This window comes from Microcaecilia unicolor, chromosome 2 (genome assembly GCF_901765095.1).
Source record: "Microcaecilia unicolor chromosome 2, aMicUni1.1, whole genome shotgun sequence".
NCBI lineage: Eukaryota > Metazoa > Chordata > Amphibia > Gymnophiona > Siphonopidae > Microcaecilia > Microcaecilia unicolor.
The window spans coordinates 122,027,805-122,052,554 of record NC_044032.1 but is presented as its reverse complement, the minus strand read 5'-3'; the positions used below and the strand labels follow the sequence as shown (position 1 = coordinate 122,052,554).

Here is a 24,750-nt window from a genome sequence, read left to right as displayed (position 1 = left end):
TTCTACTGGAAAAAAAGTATTACTGATGCAGTTCGATATGTCCAGTGCATTCGACATGGTGGACCACAACATCTTACTACATCTATTGGACACCTTAGGCATCGGAGGGAACGTGTTGCATTGGTTTCAGGGCTTTCTGTCAACAAGAACATACCAGGTCAAAGGCACTCCAGATCATTCTGCGCCCTGGAAAGCTACTTGTGGGGTCCCCTAAGGTTCGCCTCTTTCACCAACGCTATTCAACATCATGCTGTTTCCCCTTGCAACAGCACTAGCAAAACTAGGCTTGAATCCATTTATCTACGCAGATGATATAACCATCTCTATTCCCTTCCATTCCTCCTTGGATGAAATCAAAGATCTGATTGAAGCGAGTTTTTCCATCATGGATCATTGGGCTGAGGTATTTCAGTTTAAGTTAAACAAAGATAAAACTCAGTGTCTGATGCTCTCGTCCATCCATACCAGATTTTCATCACGCTTGCTTGTACTTAAAGACCAGACTCTCCCTATTTCAAAGAGCTTAAAACTTCTAGGTGTTGAGCTGGACCCTTACCTTCAATTGGATTTGCAAGTGCGAGCGGTCACCAAGCGGATGTTCTACGCAATGTGGAGACTGCGGCGCATTAGGTTTTGTCTCACCAGAGAGCTCTTCCGCACACTTGTTCACTGGTTAGTTCTCTCTCACCTTGACTACTGCAGCGGGATTTACGCAGGCTGCCAGGAGCAACTACTGCGAAAGTTCCAGACTGCCCAGAACACTACTGCAAGACTCATCCTGGGCAAATCGCGCATGGTTCCCGCACAACCTCTACGTCTCAATCTGCACTGGCTCCCAGCTTTGATGAGATACCACAACCTGTGACTTTGAGCTAAACACTTTTATGAAGACCCTCTGGGATTAATCTTCTAAAAATGACTGGAACCAATTTAGTACTTCCCCCAATCCCAGTTTCCAGAGCTTGCAATGAAAGCTGGTGATTAACCATATCAAATGCTATAGTAACAGCTGTCTATCATAAGGTGTTTAATTTTTAGGCTCTGGCCTATCCAAAGAGCGGTTTTAGAAATTGCACCAGTATGTGTGTTGTGGTTTAAGTAGTTGTGTGTGTATGTGTACCCCTTAATAAATCTGAAGTTACTTGAGGTACAGGTCAGAAACTTTGGGGATACGGAGAGCAGTTTGGACATAGATGTGTGTTCTTTATTTTAGATACTTCTGAAATAATTAATGAGTGTGGTGTGTGGGGAAGGAATGTGTGTGGGTGAGACTACATGGGATGCTGTGGAGAAACAGAGAACCAAGGTTCTTTGGAATATGTTAGTTTCTACTTGTGTCTTTCTACATTTTTCAATAATAATAATAGTTCTGTTTTTAGCACAAAGCTTTATTGCCCATTATAAATGCTCCTTTGAACAGCTTTGGTTCTCTGTTTTTAATCTACTGATGCAAAAGCTCCTACTAGTTTCAAGGGTATTTTTATTTTTTAAAGTTTCAAAAGATACAAAGCATGTAAAAATTACAGTGTAATTTATTCCATTTAATTTAGAAACTGGCAGAGAGAATTAATGTCACTGTTCTTAACAAAAGATTTTCTATAGCGATGCTTTTGATGTGTTGCAGTCTCATGGTTTGATACTCTATTGCAGACGTTGTGAACGCTATGTCCAGAATCTGTCATGTAACTAATCTTGGGTAGGATAACAGTCCTTTCTCAGAAAAAAAAAATATGTATGGTTGCAATTTATTTGATACACCACTATTCATATAAAAACAGCTTGGTTTACAATACAAAATAAAACTTTTGAAATGGAAAGGAACAAGTTTAACAGGAAAGGGAAGAGAACAAGAAAAGCATCAATCAATCAAGGCATACAAAACATTTCCAACATTCACTCAGAGCCAAACAAGGTCACAGATGCCCAGCAACAGACAATACTCAATAAGTAACCCCAAATGCAGCCCAGAATAGGTAGGTTTTAAGGGCTGCCTTGAACTTTGGGAATGAGAGTTCAAGCCGAGGTGAGGAAGATAATGAGTTTCATCAGGCTGGAGCTGCACAATAGAAGGCTGATTGCCTTGTTGATGCTAGTCTCGCAGAGAAGGAATATATAGGTGCGGATCGTTTAGGGACCTAAGGTGCATATTGAACAATTGCCGAGAAAAGGTTATCAAAGGTTGGTTCTTCTTAGACAGATATACGCTACTATAATTTTGTTTTTTAAAGATATAAGATATAAAAATGTTGCACATCATTTTCAGTAATTAAAGAAAAATCCTCAACAGTTTGATATTTCCTGTGTCCCGTACAAAAGCTTAGTAACAACTCTTTAAATGAAAGATCATCTCTAGTGTTGCTCCATTGTGAAGTTGTAGTCAAGAAACTGTAGATTAAATGAAGAATGCTTTAAAAATGGACTTCAATTTTATTTCTTACATTTCTTTAATATGTTATTACTTTATCGCTTCATATCATTATGTATATACAGCAGAGACTTGATTTTCCAACCTTAAATGGGACCGATCTGTTGTCTGATAACTGAGAAGTTGAATAAAGACTCTACATCCCTCTGCCCCCCTTCTTGCCACACTAAGCACAGCCTCCTACCCCGCCCACCCTCCTAGTCTCACAAGGCTGCTGTTTTGAAAGCTGGGATGGGCAGGATGCAACTGTGGATTGTTCTTGCTCAGACCTTATTGCTGAAACTACACCTGAGGAGGAGGAGGGGACCTATGGTTGAGCAGGTGAGTGGGGAGTAACTTGAGGGGGTCTGGAGCGGGAAGGCTGCTTCTTTATGGGTGGGCAGGGTAGGAGGCACTTTGGGGGGGGGGGGTTCTGGGATGCCCTAATATTTGAGAAGGCGGGAGGGAGCGAGTGGGCAGTAGGTGAAAAGGGGGGTATTATGCTCACAGGGACAACAAATGTGAGCGGAGCTGCACAGCACACATTCCATGTAGGGCATGACTGCAGCTTCCCATCTTGTACCACAACACTGTCTGCCCCCACCATCATATAAGTGATGTACATAGAGCACATATAAGAGCACAGACTGCTAAAACCTGTCGTTTCTTTCTCTATAATATCAGCAAAATTCACCCTTTCCTTTCTGAGCACACTACCAGAACCCTCATCCACACTCTTATCACCTCTCGCTTAGACTGTTGCAACTTGCTTCTCACAGGTCTCCCACTTAGCCATCTCTCTCCTCTTCAATCTGTTCAAAATTCTGCTGCACGACTAATATTCCGCCAGTGTCGTTATGCTCATATTAGCCCGCTCCTCAAGTCACTTCACTGGCTTCCTATCCGTTTCCATATACAGTTCAAACTCCCCTTATTGACCTATAAGTGCATTCACTCTGCAGCTCCTCAGTACCTCTCCACTCTCATCTCTCCCTACATTCCTCCCTGGGAACTCCGTTCACTGGGTAAATCTCTCTTATCTGTACCCTTCTCCTCCACTGCTAACTCCAGACTCCGTTCCTTTTATCTGGCTGCACCATATACCTGGAATAAACTTCCTGAGCCGGTCCGTCAAGCTCCATCTCTGGCCGTCTTCAAATCTAAGCCAAAATGGCAATACAGAAATCGGTCTGTAATTGCTCAACACAGCAAAATCAAGAGAAGGCTTCTTAAGTAAAGGTTTAATGGTAGCTTCTTTCAAAGAATCAGACAAAATGCCATCTTGTAATGATCTGCTGACAATCTGCATCAATGGCAATGCTATCTTGGGTTCAATGGGAGATAAATGCCCAAGTATTTAAAGCACTCAGTAGCCCATTTTAGGGGAAATTCTCCCACCCATTGCCTTGTCAGGGAGGTGGATGTAGCCAAACCCTCCAACTTATCCATATTGAGTTAAAGCTTGAAAACATATCATATTCAGCAAAGTTTTCCAATAGAACTGGGAGAAAAGCCATAGGGCTAGATAGGTGCACCAGAAGGTCATCCACAAAAGTGGATATTTTAAACTCAGTACATCCTATCTCAACCCCAGTAATTTCTGGGTTAGCCAGAATTTCCCTAATCAGGGGATCTAATGTCAGCAGAAATAGCAGGGGGAGGTAAGTGGCAACCCTGTCTGTTGCCCCAATAAGAAGGCCTCAGAAATGATTCAATTTACTGATATCATAGCTTTTGAGCATGATATATAACTCTGGATGACATGCTCAAACGGTCCATCAGTACCATACTACATAAGTAATGCCACACTGGGAAAAGATCAAGGGTCCATCGAGCCCAGCATCCTGTCCACGTCAACGGCCAATCCAGGCCAATCCAGGCCAAACGCACCTGACGAGCTTCCCAAACATACAGACATTCTATACGTGTTATTCCTGGAACTGTGGATTTTTCTCAAGTCTATTTAGTAGTGGTTTATGGACTTGTTCTTTAGGAAACCGTCTAACCCCTTTTAAACTCTGCTAAGCTAACCGCCTTCACCACGTTCTCCGGAAATGAATTCCAGAGTTTAATTATGCATTGGGTGAAGAAAACGTTTCTCCGATTTGTTTTAAATTTACTACACTGTAGTTACATCGCATGCCCCCTAGTCCTAGTATTTTTGGAAAACGTGAACAGACGCTTCACATCCACCTGTTCCATTCCACTCATTATTTTCTATACCTCTATCATGACTCCCCTCAGCCGTCTCTTCTCCAAGCTGAAAAGCCCTAGCCTCCTTAGTCTTTCTTCATAGGGAAGTCGTCCCATCCCCGCTATCATTTTAGTCGCCCTTCGCTGCACCTGCTGAATTTGTAACCTATCTGCATAGTTCCTTAAACATAAAGTCCCAGCACACCCGATCAAAAGCTTTCTCAGCATCAAAACTAATGAGTAAGGATGATTCCCCTCTGGATCGTACACTCTCCAAAGTAGCTAAGTTATTCCGAATATTTTTCACCACATTACACTCCTACTTGGGACTCAGCAATAAGAGAGGGGAACACTTGTGCTAGGCAATTGGACAAGATTGTAGCAAGTAATTTAGCCTAATAGCAGATTAAAGATATAGGTCTATAAGATTCTAGTAGTGAATAATCTTTCCCTGGCTTAGGAATACTACTATCCACGCCATCTCTAGTGACTCAGGCAGCTGTTTAGCTGCTATGATTTCATTAAACATAGCAGTCATGAGCTCTACAATATCCAGTATTAATCATTTATAAAATTCCACTCTGTATCCATCCAGACCAGGCGTTTTATAAAGAGAGCTTTTGCAGATCACCCATTGAACCTCATATGCTTCAATAGGTCAATATAATTTAGCGGATTGTGATTGTGTGGGACATGCTAATTCAAGGCTGTCCAAGTAGGAGTCAGAATCTAAACTATCAGAGTTATCAACACTGTAAAGTTTTTAATAATAATCTTTAAAAATCAGATCGATCTCTTTGTCTGTATTAACCAAGGTACCAGTAGTAGTTTTAAGTGTCAGAACTCTAGAAGAGCGGCTCTTAGGGTTAGCCAAGCGAGCCAGCAGTCTATCGGTATTCCTGAATTTATATAATTGATATTGATAATAGCTGATTTTTTTTTTTTTAGCATACTGGTGTAAGAACTCATTCAAAGCCGCCTGCTTTGCCAGTAATCGGGTCTGAAGGGAAAGGAGTAGGGGTGACACCACAACTCTGCCGTAAATGAATCAACTGATGTTCCAAGTGCAATATCACTTGTTTTTTTCTTCATACTGCTGTAAGCTATGATGTTGCCCTGTAAGACAACTTTAGCTGTGTCCCAAAACAAAGTTGAATCGGAGACATTTTGTGAATTAAAGTGCTTGTAATCCATTCATTTTTTTAGCAAGTAGTTTAAAAATTCCTCATCAGTGTATAAATGCAAGGGGAAGCACCAAGATCTGTCAAGCTCAGGATGTCCCTGCCCCTGGATCCGCACCCAGACGGGAGCACGATCAGAGATTGCAATAGATTCTATAGACGTCTCCCTCACAGCTGAAAATAGAGCCTTATCCATAAGCAAATAATAGATTCTAGAGTGTGTCGTGTGCCCTTGATATTCCAGGGTGGGGAGTCCTCTGGACATCAATGACATCCAGACTAGTACACAGCATAGGAATCCTTGTAGTGTGGTCTAGTTTCTCTTTGTGAGGGTTATACGTCTTATCGGGATCAGCTTCCACCTTAAGGTTGCCCCCCTATGATTTTTGGTTGTTGTAGGGTTTAGCTGTAGCATTGAAATAAGGTTCTGGAAGAAAACATTTGTTATATATGTTGGGAGCATATACATTTCTTAACAATAAGGGCATCCTATCCACTATAACTTGAGCAATTATATATCTCCCCTCCTGCTCTCTGTACATAAGCTATCAACCTCAAACCCCCAAACACACACACACCTCATAATCTGTTCCGAGTTGTATGAGTCATCAATGATTGTTTTTCCCTGATTTCCATGGGGAGGAAGATTCCGCAAATGACAAAAGTCAGATGAAGATGAAGATTCGGCAACTTCACTATGTATGAGAGTTGTTAATAATGAGGAACTGGACAGATAATATTCACGCAATTCATATTTTCTTGGGTTGCCTGAGGCAGCACTTTGAAAAACATTGTCCATGTCGAGACATGGAAGACTTTAAAAGATAAGTTAAATAATTAAAATGTTTGGTATATGGTTTCATTTTGATTTCAACTTTTGAAGCCAGTTCATTTGTAAAATTCTGATAAACGTTGAGACACGTGTGCAATCATTCAAAAATTTAAATGGTGACACAAGTAGGTCTTTTTGATCTGTGGTGGTCCCATTTTTGTTTTATGAGCATACTTAAACTATCTTTTAGATATATTTTTCAGATGCTACTTGTACATATTATATTGGTGCAGTATCTGTGGGTTGTTTATTTGGTTAGACCAATTCTATGGCTGGCATAATTGCTTGCGCCGAACTGCATATAACCAGTCGTGTTAGTATTCTATAAAGAAAAGTAGGTGCCTATTTTCCTTTATAGATTAGGCTTCTAAGAAGTGCCTCTAGGTGCCTAAATTCAAGCACACTTTTATAGAATTGCCTTCATAGTGCCTACTTTTACACAGTATACAACAAGAATTCTTGAAGGTGGGACTGGCACTTAGATGTGTGACTTTTTTCCATATGTTGTCTTTGTAAAATAAAACATTTTTTGTCCACTATGATTTAAATTTGCCTCTCTAGAAAAATTTCCTTTTAAGCCTTTATAAAATAGGCACAACATATGTATCTGTGTGTCCTGATAGTATAGCTGCCTTATTTTAAATTACCCTCCTAGTGATTAGATGTACATATTAATTATTCAAATATTTATTTTTTCCCAAGTCAACTTCAAATTACCTTGCTCGTCGGTTTGGTGTTCGTGCTGCTATGCCTGGATTCATTGCCAAGAAACTCTGCCCAAATCTTGTTATTGTTCCATTAAATTTTGACAAATATCGAGCAGTAAGTAAAGATGTAAGTACTCTACAAAATATCTTATTTTTCTATTACTGACTACAGTGCAGTTAAATTTCATGACTAGGTATCATTATACCTGCATAGGGTAAAATGTGTTATGTCCATGAAATTGAAGGTGAAGTCAAGATTCAGACTAATGACTCTGTGGCAGTGCTGCACACTAAAATATGGAAGACTTGGATTTGATTTTTAGATCCAGTTTCTAATTCCTAGGCCATCTGAGATTGGAAATATTGTAGAGGCAGTGTTCAAAGTCCATGAAGTTAGGAAGTCTGAATCACTGTAAAATGGTGGCATTTGGTGGATAAACAGAGGGTCCACATTTAATTTATTGCATTCTGGGGGTGGCCATGGTCTGTGGGCCCCTGTCATTACAGTCTCTGAACTAAGTTGGGGGGGGGGAGGGGTTGTTAAAAATTAGGGAACATCCTAAGTAATTGTCAATGAAAAATCATAATTTTGTAGCCCTATAAACGTTGGTTTTAGTTGAGTTGGCAACCCAAAGGGACAGAAGAAAAATCTCCAAACAACATGTTGCCTCATATTAATTGATTGCAAAATTTCATGTGAGCTAGACATTTTTATAATTATGCCACAGTGTTGTTGCATTTGTATATTAGAAATTGTTTATTATGGTTATCCATTTTAAAGATACTGAAATCATTCTGCTTTGTACTGTATATATAAGCATAGAAACAAACACGATTAGGGTTTACATACCTCAAGAAAGATATCATCGAACAGAGCCCAAGTTTTTAATACCTTTCATAGCAGAGCTTTCAGGCATGCTCTACTGAACTCATGCTTCAGAACTTTGCTCCTGTCTAACATCAAGTGCCTAGATTTCACAGCTTGAACGTTGAGTAGGTAGTTTTCTCCTAATCTGCCTAATCATGTGTCTTATGTTCTTCTGGCTTTTAAGAAAGATTTCACTTGAAGGTCTTACATTTTTAAATAGAAGAGGTTTGACTTATGGTACATAGGACAAGACTTTAGATTCTTTCTCCTGAAACTGCTTGAATAACATCTGCATCATTCAGAGTTTGGTCTGAAGGCTAACTCTTTTAGGAATTACCTGAGTTCACCTTGCCCTTGCTATCACCGTGTAGAAGGTTAACTCATCGCTATACATCTTTCAGTTATCAAGTTCATGCAAGACTTGCTTCAACTGTGTCCTCAATATTGTACTAACCTAATTGATGAAATCTTCTTTTTAGCCATTAGTTTCCTATGAGCTGCAGTACTTGGCCTGAAAGATCATATAGTTTCAAGTTTCTTTATTATTTGATATACCGCCCATCAAATTGTATCTGAGTAGGTTACATGTGTAATTGAATTAAAAAAGAAAAAAAACACACAAACAGATAGAAAAGGGAAGCAGAATTCCTTTAGGATAGGAAAGGAGAGGGGGCAAGAGAATAGGGCTACAGTGCCCTCCAGGACTTCCCATAGCACCATTGTTTATCCCCTCCCAGTGCATCCCAGGATGCTCCGGACAGGGGCTGGGCCCAGAGGCAGGAGGGAGGATGCAGGCGTTGCTCCTGCCCTCCCGCAGATCTAAGGTATATGGGGGTGTGGGGTGTCACTAGAGCACCAGAGAGTGATGGGTACTGTAAAGGGCGGAGGAGGGAGTCTGAAGTTGGTCCACTGGACCACCAGAGTTCTTTTACTTGGGGGAGGGTCCAGGGGAGTGGGGTGGGGAGGATGTTGGGGTCCAATGGATCACCAGGGAATTTTTAAGAGATCTTTGGGGAAGGTTCAGGGGGGTGAGGAGGCAGTACAGGTAGGGTCAGGAGGTGGTCCACTGGACCACTATGGATTTTTGGTTCAAGGTCACAGGGGGGGGGGGGGGGGTTGGGAGGGGAGATTAGTGAACACAAATAGGCAGCCTTTGCAGTTGCCTCCTCCTGTCCGACAGCTCCAGAGCAGCCATAAAGCTAGCTTGTTAAAGCTAGGTACTCTGGAGCTGTGCATCGCATGGAATGCTTATTAGAATACTGATGAGCTCGTTGTATTACATTTCCATCTCCTACTTTCACCTACTAACTCTCCTATTCCCCATCTCACTCCTTTTCCAGCCTTCCATTCCCTTCCATCTTCATTCCAATCTACTCCCATTTATGATATTTCTACTCCCTGTAATCACTATCCTCCTCGTGTTCATTTCCTTGCCACCCCCTTTGGCCTGTCCCACATGTTCCACCATTCCCAGTGTCTCCGACCCTCCACCCTTCTAACCCAGCATCTGCTCCCTCATTCTCCTCTCCCCCCCCCCCCTCCCCACATCTTCCTGTCCCTTTTCTCTTTCCTTGTCCCCTCCCCTGGGGGCCAGCTTTTCTCCCTTTCTCATCCCTCCCACCCATAGTCCAGCATCTCTCTCTCACTCCCTTCTGCCCCTGGATCCAACATCTCCCTTGTTCTTTCCCCCTCCTGTGCAGCATCTCTCATTCCCTCTCTTCCACCCTCATGTTCAACATCATTCTCTCTCTTTTTCCTCTTCCCCCTCTACCATTGTCCACCATCTCTCTCTCCCCCCCTTGCATCCCAAGTCTAACATCTCTCCCTCCCCTCCACCACCATGCCAACATTTCTCTCTCTTCCCTCTCTCCCCTGTTATGCATCTCTACTTCTCTCCCCACCCTCTCCTAACCTACCCTACATCCAACAATTATCCCTCTCTCCCCCCCTCTTGCAGCATCTCTCCCTCTCTCCCCCTCATGTCCAACAATTATCGCCCCCTTGCAGCGTCTCTCCTTTCTCTCCCCTCCACCCACAAGCCCTCTCTCCTACTCCTCCCATGCAGCATCTTTAAAGGGTCACCGTCAGTGTGTAAGAATCGCTGCTGCTGGCTGACCCGGAAGCCTTCCCTGTGCCACGTTCTCCCAGGAAATTGCATCAGAGTTGTGGGGGAGTGGCAGAGAGAAGGCTTCCGGGTCAGCAGCGGCAGCGATTCTTACACGCTGCTGGCAACCCTTTGAACAGGCGCTGAGGGAGATTTAAAAAAAAGAAGCGAAAGCCTAGCTTGCTCCCTAATGCCGGTGTTGGCAAGTGTGCACTACTGCTGGGTGGGCCTGAGCCCAAATTGGGTGGGCCCAGGCCCACCCATGGCTACTACCCTGTTGCATAGGGTTCTCTGTAGCTGCAAACGGCACATGTTAGAGCCACAGAAAAAAACAGTCTAAAGCAAATGTTGACAGCACAGTAAGCTTTGTACATCTGACTGTCAGTCCTGCTTATTGATGGAAAGAGCATTATTGCTTACCTGTATCAGATGATTTCCATAGACAGCGTCCTCGGCCCCAGATAACCTGGGAAGAAGACTTCCTAACGTGGCAGTTGAACTGGAAACTTTCCATACAGCTCTCACCAACAGGGGGATGATCAGAAGCAAACACCGGCATTAGAGTCTGTTAGCGCCATACTAGCAGCGGCGTTTGCTAACGCCCCATGATCAGAGCCCTCGAGCGCGTGAAACAACGCACTCGAGGGCTCTGAACGCAACTAGCATGCAAATGCATGCTAAACAGGGCTAAACATATTCATCCCCAATGATCAGCAGCCAGTGCGCCAAAGATTGGGTCGCTGGCCGCGGCAAACCCTATGCCAGCTCCAAGCTAGCATTAGATTTTGCAGCTCATTGGGGAAGAATTGTGAGCACTGTCCAGCACGCATTTGCATGCTGGCAGGCCCCCATTCCCCCCAACAGCAAACCTGCCAGCGACAGGGGGCTGGAGGTCTGGCAGACCTCCTGTCTCCCCGACGATCCCCCCCCCCCCCCGGTTCAGGGAGGGCTGGAGATCCGGTGGGTCTGTAGCCCCCCTAACTCCCCAGCAAAAGGTCCCTGGTGTCCTAGTGGGTGACCAACCAACATCCCCCCAGCGACAGGGGGCCTGGAGGTCCGTTGGACCTCCGGTCCCTCCCCCCTGACGATCCCCCCCAGGTTCAGGGAGGGCTGGAGATCCAGTGGGTCTCCAGCCCCCCCCCTAGTCCCCCAGCAAGGGGTCCCTGGTGGTCCAGTCCCCACATACCCCCCTGCCTTGTGTGTTGGAGGAGGGAGGGTATCCTGCCTCCCTCCTCTTCCTGCGACGCCGCAAAATGGCAGCGCCCAGCCCTGCCCAGTGTATCCTTGGATGCGCTGGGCGGGGTACCCCATATAAGGGCGCCCAGCCCCGCCCAGTGCACCCCAGGAACCCTGTCGCTGGGAGGGGAGGTGGGTTGGTTGGTCGCCCACTAGGCCATCAGGGACCCTTTGCAAGTTACGGGGGGGGCTGGAGACCCACCGGATCTCCAGCCCTCCCTGAACCTGGGGGGGGACCGGAGCTGGGGAGGGGGGCTGGTTGGTCACCCACTAGGCCACCAGGGACCCTTTGCTGGGGAAGTTAGGGGGGGGGGGCTGGAGACCCACCGGATCTCCAGCCCTCCCTGAACCTGGGGGGGGGGGGAATCATCGGGGGGACCGGAGGTCCACTGGACCTTCAGCCTATGTTGCTCGGGGCAGGTGTAGTTGGAGCCTGGTTGTCCCATGGACCTCCAGCCCCTGTATTTGACAGGTTTGGGCTTTTGACAGCCCAGACCTGTCAAACAAGTGCGGGAGGATTGTGCTGAGCATATACTCAGGCACAATTCTCCCGCACTTCTACCCCATGATCAGAGATAATTGCGTGCTTAAATTTGCATGCAATTATCTCTGATCATAGGTCTAATAATGCCCCGTGCTGTTCCAGCGCTATTTTTGGAGCGCTGTTTGGAACAGTTCCGGGTTTTGATCATCTGTCTGCAACTGAGCTACCAGCCGACTTGCATGCAGGAACGGCTTGCATATAGGAAGGGCTGCACATGCTCAAAACTTTTACACTACGCTCTGAACTCTGGAATAGTTGTTACACCTCTCTGGTGTATGATGACACCACCCATTTTTGTGCTTGTTGAATCCTCCTGTCTACGGAAATCATCTGCTACAAGTGAATAAGAATGTTTTTTTCAAAAACAAAACAAGAATTACGCTTCATTGAGGTGCAGCTTTATTTTTCCAAAATGTCAACCACAAAGCAGATTTCAAGCATAGCTTTTCAGCCAGTGATGATCGGGCAGAGCTCCCTTACGTTGTTTCACAACACAAGGAGCTCACGCCGGGATTGAGGCTTTTCCCCTATACACTAAACATATGTTTGACGCTATATATATTTTTTCGTAGGAGTTTATATGTGTATATGATAGTAGATTGATCTGACTACCTACAGCTCCAATATTGATTATTTGTATGATTTTGTGTCAGAGAAGTTCATTAATTATGTAGACACAACTTTGCATGTGGAAAACTATGCCTGACATTTTTATTCTGTGGAAAGGAAAAAAAATACCTTGGCAAGCAACATACACTATCTGGGGTTTTAGTATACAAATAATTATTTGCTTTCCGCTCAGCAATACAACAGCTTTGGTTGAAATGACAGTAAGTATCAATTGGATCTAGGCATTGCATTTCGATTTGTGAGTCCCTTGCTTTGGATGAAGGAGCTGCTTATAGTTAAGCCTCTTGCTCTTACCTGGATCAGTTATTAGATTGGACCTAGTTTACAAATAATTTTCTCTTCAGCAAAGATTTCAAAAGTGAGGTCCTGAATAATGACAGTTGTCCATTTTTTTCATATAATAATGTTAAATTCAAAACTGTTGTTATTGCAAATTTATTAAAGATCTTATTTCTTGGTTAACAAGGTTAGAGAAATACTAGTGGAGTATGATCTTAACTTTTTACCTCTGAGCCTTGATGAAGCCTATATCGACCTAACAGAGCACTTGAAGGAAAGGTTAAATTGGTCCAAAGGAAAAAGAACGTATTTCCTGAGAAGAGACAGCACTACAGAGAATAGTATGTATTTTACTTGTTTGGTTTTTTTAATTGAATTATTTTTCCTTTTTTTAAGGAGTAAAGGTTGGAATCTATCAGAGCTTTCCTACCATCTTTTATACCCTTTATTTCCAGTCCTTGTTTTCTTGAAGGGAGTGGATGGGGGGGGGGGGGGGGTATGGGAATGGAAAGGAGATGAAATTGTTCATATTTGACAAGTTTTGTTAATTTTCATTGAGGACCAAACTTGTGTAGGAGGAAGCCTGAGGCTAAGGTATTGAAATATGAGTCAGGAGATGTCCTCTATGTGAGCTTAATAATCCCCTCTTCTGCATGCTGTATGTGGCACTGGATAGGGTATGTTTATTTCCATGAGTCTCACTGTACCCAAACTGTAATTAAGTTATATGAATTCTGATAGCTGTATTAATCTTGAAAAAATAGCTCTTTACAGGCTATGCTTCCTTTATTCTGAATAATTATAAGAAATTGTTGAGTATGAGTGTTTGAGACCACATGGGTCTCTTGTTCAGATTTGACAGCAAGGATGAAAGAAGGAAGTTCCCTTTTAAGGTTCAAATTCCTAAATAAGTCCCTTCCACATATGTTTATTTTTCCCTATAGAAATTTCTCTGGGCACAGCAAGATTTAGATATGTGGGTGATTTCATCTGAAAGAGGCCTGCATGGCAACAGCTTTCCAGCTTTACCTAAGCTATTGAGCGAGTTAACTGCGTGCATGCCTTTTTGCCTACCACTGTCAAGCGGGACCTCACCACTCCCCATTTATACACAGAATTGAATGGTCACACTTTTTTGTGCTCCATCATAGTTTTTGTGCCCCCTCATAGTTTGCATCTAGTGATATTTTTCACAGTTGATTTCTGAGATTTTTCTCATGTTTATATTCTGTAAATCCTATTGTGTCATATAATGTCTCTGGTTTTCCCATTAGCCACATTAATTAGGGTTCATGGTCATTTCAAGTTTCCTTTATATTTTTCATTAGCTCAGTACATAAGAATAGCCATACTAAGGCAGAGTGATGATCCATATAGCCCAGTATCTTGCTTCCAACAGTGACCAATCCAGGTCACAAATACCTGGCAGAATCCCAAATAGTATCAAGATTCCATGATACCAATCCCACGGACAGTACTGGTTTTCCCCATTTCTATATCAATTGCAGACTATGGACTTGTCCTCCAGGAACTTGCCCAGACCTTTTTAAAACCCAGATACGCTAACCGCTGTTACCATATCCTCTGGTAAGAAGTTCCAGAGCTCAACTATTCATTGAGTGAAAAAATATCTCCTCCCATTTGTTTAAAAAGTATTACCATATAACTTAATTGAGTGTCCCCTAGTCTTATTATTCACATTTACCCATACTACTCCACTCAGAATTTTGTAGACCTCTGTCATATCCCCCCTCATCCATCTCTTTTCCAAGCTGAAGAGCAGCCTTTCCTCTTATGAGAGAAATTCGTTCCCGTGAATAATTTTGGTTGCCCTTCTTTGAACATTTTCTAATTCTGCTATATCTTTTTTTAAATACAACAACCAGAATTGCACACAATACTCAAAGTGAGCTCACACCATGGAGTGATACAGAGGCATTATAATATTCTTTGTCTTATTTACCAACCCTTTTATAATAATTCCTAGCATCCTGTTTGCTTTTTTGGCTGCTGCCACTGCACACTGGGTAAAAGATTTCAGTGTATTGTCTACAGTGACACCTTTTTCTTGAGTGCTGACTTCTAAGGTGGACCCTAGCATCTGGTAACTATGATTTGGATTATTCTTCCCAATGTGCATCACTTTGTATTTGTCCACATTAAATTTCATCTGCCATTTGGATGCCCAGTCTTCCAGTTTCCTAAGGTCTTCCAGCAATTTTTCACAATCCGCTTGTGTTCTGACAACTTTGAATAGTTTTGTGTCATCTGCAAATGTAATCGCCTCTCTCATCATTCTGTTTTTCAGATCATTTATAAATATTTGAAATAGCACATAGTACAGATCCCTGCAGCACTCTACTATTCACCTCCTCCATTGAGAAAAATGTCCATTTAATCATGCCCTCTGGTTTTTCTTTGTTACATTTGTACCCCGCGCTTTCCCACTCATGGCAGGCTCAATGCCATGCTCAATCCACAGAAGTACATTGCCTCCTATCCCATGACTTTTTAATTTTCTCAGGCGTCTCTCATGAGGAGCTTTGTCAAAAGCTTTCTGAAAATCCAGATATACTACATCGGCTCACCTTTATCCACATGTTTATTTAATGAAGGGAAATCTTGCCTTACCAGTCTACTACATTTCTTTGAAGGAGTGAACAAACATGTGAATAAAGGCGAGCCAATTGATATTTTGTATCTGGATTTTCAAAAGCATTTCACAAAGTACCTCATGAAAGGCTCCAGAAGAAATTGGAGAGTCATTGGATAGTAGGTACTGTCCTATTGTGGATTAAAAACTGGTTAAAGGGTAGAAAACAGAGAGTAGGGTTAAATGGTCAGTATTGTCAATGGAGAAGGGTAGATAGTGGGGTTCCTCAGGGGTCTGTGCTGGGACCGCTACTTTTAACTATTTATAAATGATCTAGAGATGGGAGTAACTAGTGAGGTAATTAAATTTCCTGATGACACAAAGTTATTCAAAGTGGTTAAATTGCGAGAGGATTGTGAAAAAATTACAAGAGGACCTTACGAAACTGGGAGACTGGGCGTCTAAATGGTAGATAACGTTTAATGTGAGCAAGTGCAAAGTGATGCATGTGGGAAAGAGAAACCCAAACTATAGCTACGTAATGCAAGGTTCCATGTTAGGAATCACCGACCATGATACCGGGGGCGTGTCCAAGATGGCGACTCACACTCGAGGCTGAACGCTCTGGTGCTGCTGGATGTTGTTCTCTTTCCTTGAAAATACAAATCGGAGAAAAATCTAATGCCTCACACTAAGAGAAAAGGCGTGGTGAGGAATACGCCGTCGGTGCTCCTCACCTCTACGCCTCTCCAGACAACGCTGGATCGTTTTGTTTCGAGTTGCCCTAGAGGAACCGGCGTGGTGCAAGCCGCTGTGAATGATGCCAAAGGAGCGACACCATTCCAGGCTGTTGAAACATCTCTTTCACCGCCGGAGTTTAACACCCCGCCGTGTCCTGCTCGTGAGAGAGGGGGGATGTTGGACCTGATCTCATCGGAAGGCGACGGAGACAGGCCCGAAAATGACGGCGCCACCCCAGACCGAGCAGAGGAATTATCTTTGGAGTTAACAACCCCACCGGTGGTAACGTTGGATTCAATTTGGAAGGCTATTCAGGCCCTGACAAAAATAGTGACGAATACTGCCCGGGAGACCAGACTTCTAGTGAGTAAAGTAAATACCTTGACAGAAATTGTGGAGAAAGTAAAAATTGAGTATATAACAAAGTTTGAGTCAATTGAAACAGATTTAACAACGCTGAAAGCAGTTAATATGACTATAATAAAAGATAAAACGTTGATGATGAGGAAAATAGAGCAAATTGAAAATTATAATAAACTTTTAAATTTAAGGATTTTGAATTTCCCAGTGGTAGATGGCATTGCTCCAATGGAACTATTTCGAAAATATTTAATTGAGATTCTGCAATATTCCCCTTCACTTATACCTCCATTGAACAAAATCTTTTATATTTCCTTGCAAAAGAAAAGTCAGGGGGAATTGAGGGAAGAAACTCAAGTTGAAGCTGGAAATATTTTACAAAATTTAACAGCATTCTTGGAACAATCTTTGTCAGTGATATCTCAGCGTCAAACACTTTAATTTCTTTTGTCTTCGAACAAGACAAGAATTCATTATTAAAACTATACTTTAAGAATTCTATGAAGATTTTCTGTGGCTCAAGGCTTTGGATATTTCCGGACGTTACAAAGACTACACAGGATAAGAGAAAAGTATTTCTATCACTGAGGGAAGAAACCAGGGCTTTAGGAGCCACTTTTTTGTTGGCGTACCCATGTAAATGTTTAACCAAATATCTGAATGTAAAATACGTTTTTTTGAACCAGATCAATTAAAGTTTTTTCTGGAACAGAAAAAGCTCTCCAATGTGAATCCAACATAGTTTGAACATACTGTTAACAAGGGATAAGAGGGTAGAATATGAGTCAGGCCATTTTTCTTTATTATATATATCTTATGTTCTCCTGGTTAAAAGACTAACCCCCCACATGTAGTGGTCTAAGGAAGAGTAGAAATTATGATGTATAATTGCTTGGTTTATGAAAGAGAATTCTTTATTTGAATTTTACTATCTCTGTTTTTCCTGATACAATATGTATATTCGTGTAAATTGTCAAATTAAATAAATAAAATAAAAAAAAAAAAAGGAATCACCGACCAAGAAAGGGATCGTGGCGTCGTTATTGGGCCGTTTGGTCCTTGGGTCTGGACCGTGGTCCTTACCTTCAAAAGAGCACAAAGGTGGGTGACCTCCCCCCCCCCCCCCCCCCCCCCCCCACACACACATAGAAAACAGGTTGCATCATCGCCCTTCATCCCCGGCAGAGAGACCTGGACCCCGGACTGCCAGACCACCCTGTAGACCCTCCTTGGACCTACCTTAACAAACACTGGTGGTCTAGTGGCCTACTTATTCCTGTCTGCTGCTGCTGAATCAAACAGCTGCTGAGACTTCCTGTGGCCACTTCTATTGAAGCTTTCCACAATGTCAATGGACCTGAATGTGATATTAACCCAGCTGATGAAAGCTCCCTATGAGCTGCACAATACCTGTGAACTGAAATACCTGAGCTGGAAAGTCTTGTTTTTGATGGTGGGAACTGGTGGTGGTGGCTTCAGTGCTCAGAATAAGTGAGTTCCAGGTTCTAGTAACTGATCCATCTTATACTAAATTATTTAACAATAAGGTGGTTTTGCGCACTCATCACGAGTTTCTTTCTAATTTTGGATTTCCATCTTAACTACTGTATCATCCTGCCAACATTTTTTTCCCAGACTTCATGGCCACAAAGGTGAAATTGCATTGCACATATTGGACTGCAAGAAAGCCTTGGCCTTGTGTTTGGAGCATTCTAAAACCCTTAGAAAGTCCACACAGCTTTTTGATTCTTTTGTCCCAAAGAGGGTAGGGCTGTCTTCAACAAACACACACTATGTAATTGGCTTGCAGAGTGCTTTTTCTTCATTTGTACACAAGCACAGAGTCATGTTACAGCTCACAATGTCAGAGCTATAGTGGCATTGATAGCCTACTTGAGATCAGTTTCCACGGAGGAAATTTGTAAGACTGCAACATGGACATATGTTTATACATTCACAGCCCACTACTTTATGAAGATTCCTGGCCAGTCAATCCTCCAGAATCTCTTTGGGGATTAGAATCCAACTCCATTTCTCCTTGGCCAGTTTCTTTTTTTCTTTTCTTTTCAGGCTTCCTTCCAAAAAAGAAAGAAAAAGAGATTATGCAAAAGGCTAGTTGCCACCAAAAATATGTTGATATCTACCTGTTGTTTTCCCATTTTTCTGTTGAAGGCAGACTGTAGCTAGGGCATCCTATGTTGAAGGCAGACTGTAGCTAGGGCATCCTATACTGTGAGGACTTGTTATCCTGCTTGTCCTCAAAGGAAACCAAGTTATTTGCCTGTAGCAGGTGTTCTTTGTAGACAACAGAATACAAGTCTTCACATACCCACCCACCTCCCCAAGAAGTTGTATTCTACTCATTAAACATACAGGCTGAGGTAATCTCACACAACAATGAGAAGCAGGAAGTGCACATATGTAGTTGATCAACTCCAAAGCTTTGAGTATATTTTAAGCTAGAGAAGCTTTCTGCTGAGGTTCGGTCACTGGAGCCAGCCATCCTGTGAGGGTTTGTATCCAAGGAATGCACCTGCTACAGGTAAGCAACTTATGTTTCCACTCAGTATACACTTAAGCTGTGGAATTTTGGTTTTGGTTTGGAAGATGTAGTCAAGACAGTATAGGTAGAGTAGAAAAGAAGAAAAAGTTTCGTAAGCCACTAAACTGTGCAGACTTGAGAGAACCACTGCTTCTCTCTTAATATGAGTGGTTCTGCATCTTGAGGTCTTGTGACTTGAATTGGCTAGTCAGAGATGGGTGCTTAGCTTGATGGACCTTTGACCTGACCCAATATGACATATCTGTGGGTGAAATTTGTGGAGCGAGGGGGTGCAATTCCCCCCACAAATATAGTGCTGACACTTGGGGTAGGAATCAAATAAACCCCCAATATTCAAAACCATTTAACCAGCCATGAATGGCACCTGGCCGGTTAAATGGTACTTAGCAGGCTATCCGCTGATTTTCAGCGCATTGCTGGATAAGTTTGGTGACCACATTTGGCCACATGAATATGTTGTATGTCTTTGGCCAGTTCCATCTTAACCGGCTAGTGCTGAATACCGGTTTGGCCGGTTACGTTGGAGCAGGCCAAAAATAAACCAGATATTCATGTGGCCAAATGTGGTCACCAAACTTATCCAGCAATGCGCTGAAAATCAGCAGGTAACCTGCTAAGTACCATTTAACCGGCCAGGTGTCATTCATGGCTGGTTAAATGGTTTTGAATGCCAGTCACCAGAAATGGCCTGGCATTGAATATCTGGGCTCAGCGCTGACCTCATGAGACAGCCTGGCTACCTCCCGTAGTCTGAATATCGGCCCCAGGATGCTTACCCTGATGTCACGCTCTGGTAATGGCTGCAGCAAAGCACAGAAATTCAGCTTGGGACTAGCAAGTTGCCCAGGTCCTGCTGAGGCTCTGCCCCCCTGCAGGATATAATAGGTCGCATAAAACTTGTATAAGAAGAAGACAGGTCCCAGATGACTAAAAGCAATCTGTTGCTTGAGGTGAGGGTTCTTTCACACACACATGCTCTTTAGTTGGATCACCAGAGCAATCATCATAGGCCAGAAGAGACGTAGCATGGCTTCCTTTGAAACTTAGTGACATGAGCTCCTCTTAATCAGCCATCTAGGCACAAATCTTTGCAATGGCTAGAACCCTACTATTACTACTACTATTTAGCATTTCTATAGCGCTACAAGGCGTACGCAGCGCTGCACAAAAATAGAAGAAAGACAGTCCCTGCTCAAAGAGCTTACAATCTAACAGACAAAAATAAAGTAAGCAAATCAAATCAATTAATGTGTACAGGAAGGAGGAGAGGAGGGTAGGTGGAGGTGAGTGGTTACAAGTGGTTACGAGTCAAAAGCAATGTTAAAGAGGTGGGCTTTCAGTGTAGATTTAAAGGTGGCCAAGGATGGGGCAAGACGTAGGGGCTCAGGAAGTTTATTCCAGGCATAGGGTGTAGCGAGACAGAAGGTGCGAAGTCTGGAGTTGGCAGTAGTGGAGAAGGGAACAGATAAGAAGGATTTATCCATGGAGCGGAGTGCACGGGAAGGGTTGTAGGGAAGGACGAGTGTGGAGAGATACTGGGGAGCAGCAGAATGAGTACACTTATAGGTTAGTAGAAGAAGTTTGAACAGGATGCGAAAACGGATAGGGAGCCAGTGAAGCGACTTGAGGAGAGGGGTAGTATGAGTAAAGCGACCCTGGCGGAAGACGAGACGGGCAGCAGAGTTTTGAACCTCTCGGGGCTCTGAATACTGCCTTTGCAGCATCCTCTGCCCCAGATAACCTGGGAAGAATATTTCCAAACCTGGCAGTTGAACTGGAAACTTTCCACACAGCTGTCACCAACTGAGCCACCAGCTGACCCTTAATACATTTCTCAGCTAGCTTTCAAGAGTTAACACCTTCCTTCTGCAGGTCAAAACAGAATGAATAAAAGATGGCAGTGCTGGTGGATTTAACCATCTTTAATCATTCTTATCATTCTTATCTGACATACGGAAGGGGGTCTAACTTCTGAAAACTACTCAAGAAATGTATCACCTTTATTTTTTTTTTTGGGGGGGGGGGAAGTGGAAGAGGGATATACTTTTATTTATTGACCTTTGGTACATTCAAGCAGACTAACATGGCCACCACACTACTTCATCTCTCACACACATATATATTCTCCCTAGGCCCAACCCAGCCAGCTTCAACTCCCCAACCTGTTCAATTGCAGCAAATCATTTCAATAAAATATTTTCAAACTTTTTGTATTTCTTGCAAGACCAGCTCAAAGAGCTACAGGGCCCTGTGCCAGCTTTTGCTTCTGTGCCCCCATCCCAGGGCCAAACTTGTAGTATGGACCACATCATTGGCCTTCCAGTCCCAACCCCTGCAGCATAAATCCCTTTTGAGTCCTAGCCCACCAGCATCAGCTGTCTTCCAGGCCTAGCTGCCCCCAGTCCCAGCATCAGCTCCCTTCCAGCCAGAGCTCTCCTCAGTCTGCTTCTCCCAGCCTAGTCCCATCCCCAGCATCAGCATCCACCAACATCAACCCTCTTCCTGTCAGTCTCTCCTCCCCCACCATTAACCTTCACACAACAAGAACTGTGCTCTTTGCTCCTGCAGCGGTGTTCGTCTTCTGTATTGTGCCAGCACTGTTGCCAACACCACTGTTGATTTTAAATGTGAGAATCAGAACTTTCTGTATTCTTGCATTAAAATCAGCAGCAGTGCCAGCAACAGCACTGCACAAAGCAGAAAGAGAGCACAGTGGCGAGAGCAAAGAAGTCTGTTCTTGCCACTTTGAAGGGCCAGCAGTGAGGCAGGTTTTCTGCACTTTTGAGCCTTGGGCACCCTGAGCCAGTGCTCACTGGCTTGTCCTAGAAACCAGCCCTGATTTTTTGATATTCTATTCTCATTTTCTTCCTTTTTTTTTTCTTGATCCTTCTATTTTTTTTTCTGTTTCCTTATCTTGTCACACCATTTTTGCAAAAACTCATTGGCTACCAGTACAATACAGGGCTAAATTTAAAACTCTATGTCTGATCTTCAAGGCTGTCAAAGGAAATGGCTCTGAGTACCTGAAGAATAGGATGATCCTCTACATACCGCCAAGGACACTAAGGTCCTCTCAAGGACTATCACTAACCACACCCTGTCCAAAAGACATTACAGGATGTGATACCTGCAAGCGAGCCTTCTCCAGAGTAGCACTCTGGAATGCACTGCCTGAAAGGCTCCACTTAACACAAGACTATCTCTACTTCAGGAAGCAGGTGAAAACTTGACTCTTCAACCAGGTCTTTAATGGAAGAAGTAACTAACTTGTTAGTCTCACTCACACACAAGGAGTGACTCGGGCTGCATATACTGCAGCAGGACATATTTATCCACTCCTACCCTAGCTGAGATAATATTTAACCATCTCTATGACCTCATGTGCAACTTTTTTAAAATGTCACCTTATTTTCTAACTCTTCTTACTCTCATACTTATCTATATGTTCCACTTTTGCTTACCCTTCACTATCAATTAAAATGTTCTATTACGTATTGTGTTGACATACTTTGTATTGTTATTTGAATATTTTACTGCTGTAATTGCCTATTGCTCATATTTGATCTGTTCTTACTATACACTGCCTTGAGTGAATTCCTTCAAAAAGGTGGTAAATAAATCCAAATAAATACATATTTAGGTTTCCAGTTCTCATTTCTGTAGCCTTCTCTTCTCCCCCTTCAATTTCTAAATGTCCTTTTTCTCTTAACCATTTATTAACTCAGCTTTTCCACTAGATGTTTTTCATTCAGTAGTCATTTTTCTTCTTTTGCTTATTTCATTCCTGTGTCCCATATATTTTGTTTTGCTTTTCCTTTAGTTTTTCATGCTCTTCTCTCGAATTTCTCTCACTTTTCTTGTTCATTCCTCAGCACCCACATCCCTCCTCTCCTAGCATTCACTTCTCCCTACCAGGTGATTCACCATCTCATATCAGCTGTTTGGCCAGCATAGTACTTCATACTTTCAACAGTATACCATGTGGTTTAAAAAACTTTGAATGAGGCATAAGAGGCACTGGCAGCAGGAAGAGCAGGTCAAAGAAATGTCTCCCCATTTTGTCACTAGCGCCGCTCTCCTGTTGTCAGCTGAGAACAGACTACAGAATCCAGGAGGGAACCAGAGATATAGGATGAAGAAAGGTGGCAGATGGTACCTATGAGAAGCAGGCAGAGGAATTGCTAGGTACTTAAAAAAAACCAGGGGAGAGTTCTCAGGAAGGCGGCATGCCAGTGGGAGTTGGGGAGGAATTTTGCACCCCTCCACCCTCTAATCTGACCTCCCCTTGCCTTCTCCCAATATTGTTCAAACTACACCTATTGGTATATCTTTGTTACATAGAAAGATAGAAAAATGTAGGCATAAACCATATAGCCTATCTAGTCTGCCCATCCATGCTATCTACTCTTTCTATCACTCCCTTAGAGATCCTATGTACCTGTCCCAATCTTTCTTGAATTCAGATGCTGTTTTCATCTACACCACTTCCACCAGGAGGCCGTTCCACAAATTCATCACCCTTTCCATGAAGAAGTAGTTCCTCGGGTTACTTCTGAGTCTGTCTCCTTTCACCTTCATCCTATACCCTCATGTTCCAAAGCCTCCTTTCAGTTGAAAGAGACTCGTCTCCTGTGCATTTATGCCACATAGGTATTTGAATGTCTATCATATATTCCCTCTCCCGCTTTCTTCCAAAGTATACATATTGAGATCTTTAAGTCTGTCCACATACGCTTTATGATGAAGACCACTGACCATTTTAGTAGCTGCCCTCTCGATCAACTTCATCCTATTTATATCTTTTTGTACACAATATTCTAAATGAGGTGTCACCAGAGTCTTATACAGGGGTATTTTTACCTCCTTTTTCCTACTGGCCATTCCTCTTCCTGTGCACTCAAGCATCCTTCTAGCTTTAGCCGTTGCCTTTTCTACCTTTTTGGCCACCTTAAGATCATCACATATGATCACACCCAAGTTCCACTGCTCTTTCATGCATAAAAGTTCTTCACCCCCTTAACTGTACTGTTCCCTCGGGGTTTTGCAGCCCAAATGTATGAGCCTGCATTTTTTCAGCATTAACTCTAAGCTGCCAAATTCCAGACCATTCCTCTAGCTTCACTAAGTCCTTCCTCATGTTATCCACACCATTAGGTGTGTCTACTCTATTGCAGATTTTAATATCATCCTCCAAGAGGCAAAACTTACCAGGCAGCCCTTCAGCAATATTGCTTACAAAAATGTTAAAAAGAACCGGCCCAAGAACCAGTGGTAACATCCTTTTCCTCAGAATGAGCTCCATTTACTACTACCCTCTATTGCCTTCCACTGAACCAGTTCCTAACCCACTTTGTGGAACTGTGTCAAAGGCTTTGCTAAAATCTAACTACACCACATCTAGCACTCTCCCTCCATCCAACTCTCTGGTCACCCAGTCAAAAAAATTACTCAGATTTGTTCTTATCTAATTTGTTCTTATGTGATCTTACAAGCTTGAGCTCATAAATCAACCATC

General features: G+C 43.0%; 1 protein-coding gene across 4 annotated transcripts in view; it reads left to right on the top strand.

Moving 5' to 3' along the window:
- Positions 1-24,750, top strand: part of POLK (DNA polymerase kappa) — a 238,105-nt gene that overhangs the window by 96,086 nt on the left and 117,269 nt on the right. For all 4 annotated transcript variants that reach the window (XR_003940991.1, XM_030193266.1, XM_030193268.1 and 1 more), the window contains exons 5-6: positions 7,313-7,444; positions 13,166-13,319. Coding sequence is in view for 3 of the 4 variants with exons in the window: in XM_030193266.1 (XP_030049126.1) it covers positions 7,313-7,444; positions 13,166-13,319 (286 nt within the window). In the remaining variant the exon portion in view is untranslated. The remainder of the gene's footprint in view (positions 1-7,312; positions 7,445-13,165; positions 13,320-24,750) is intronic.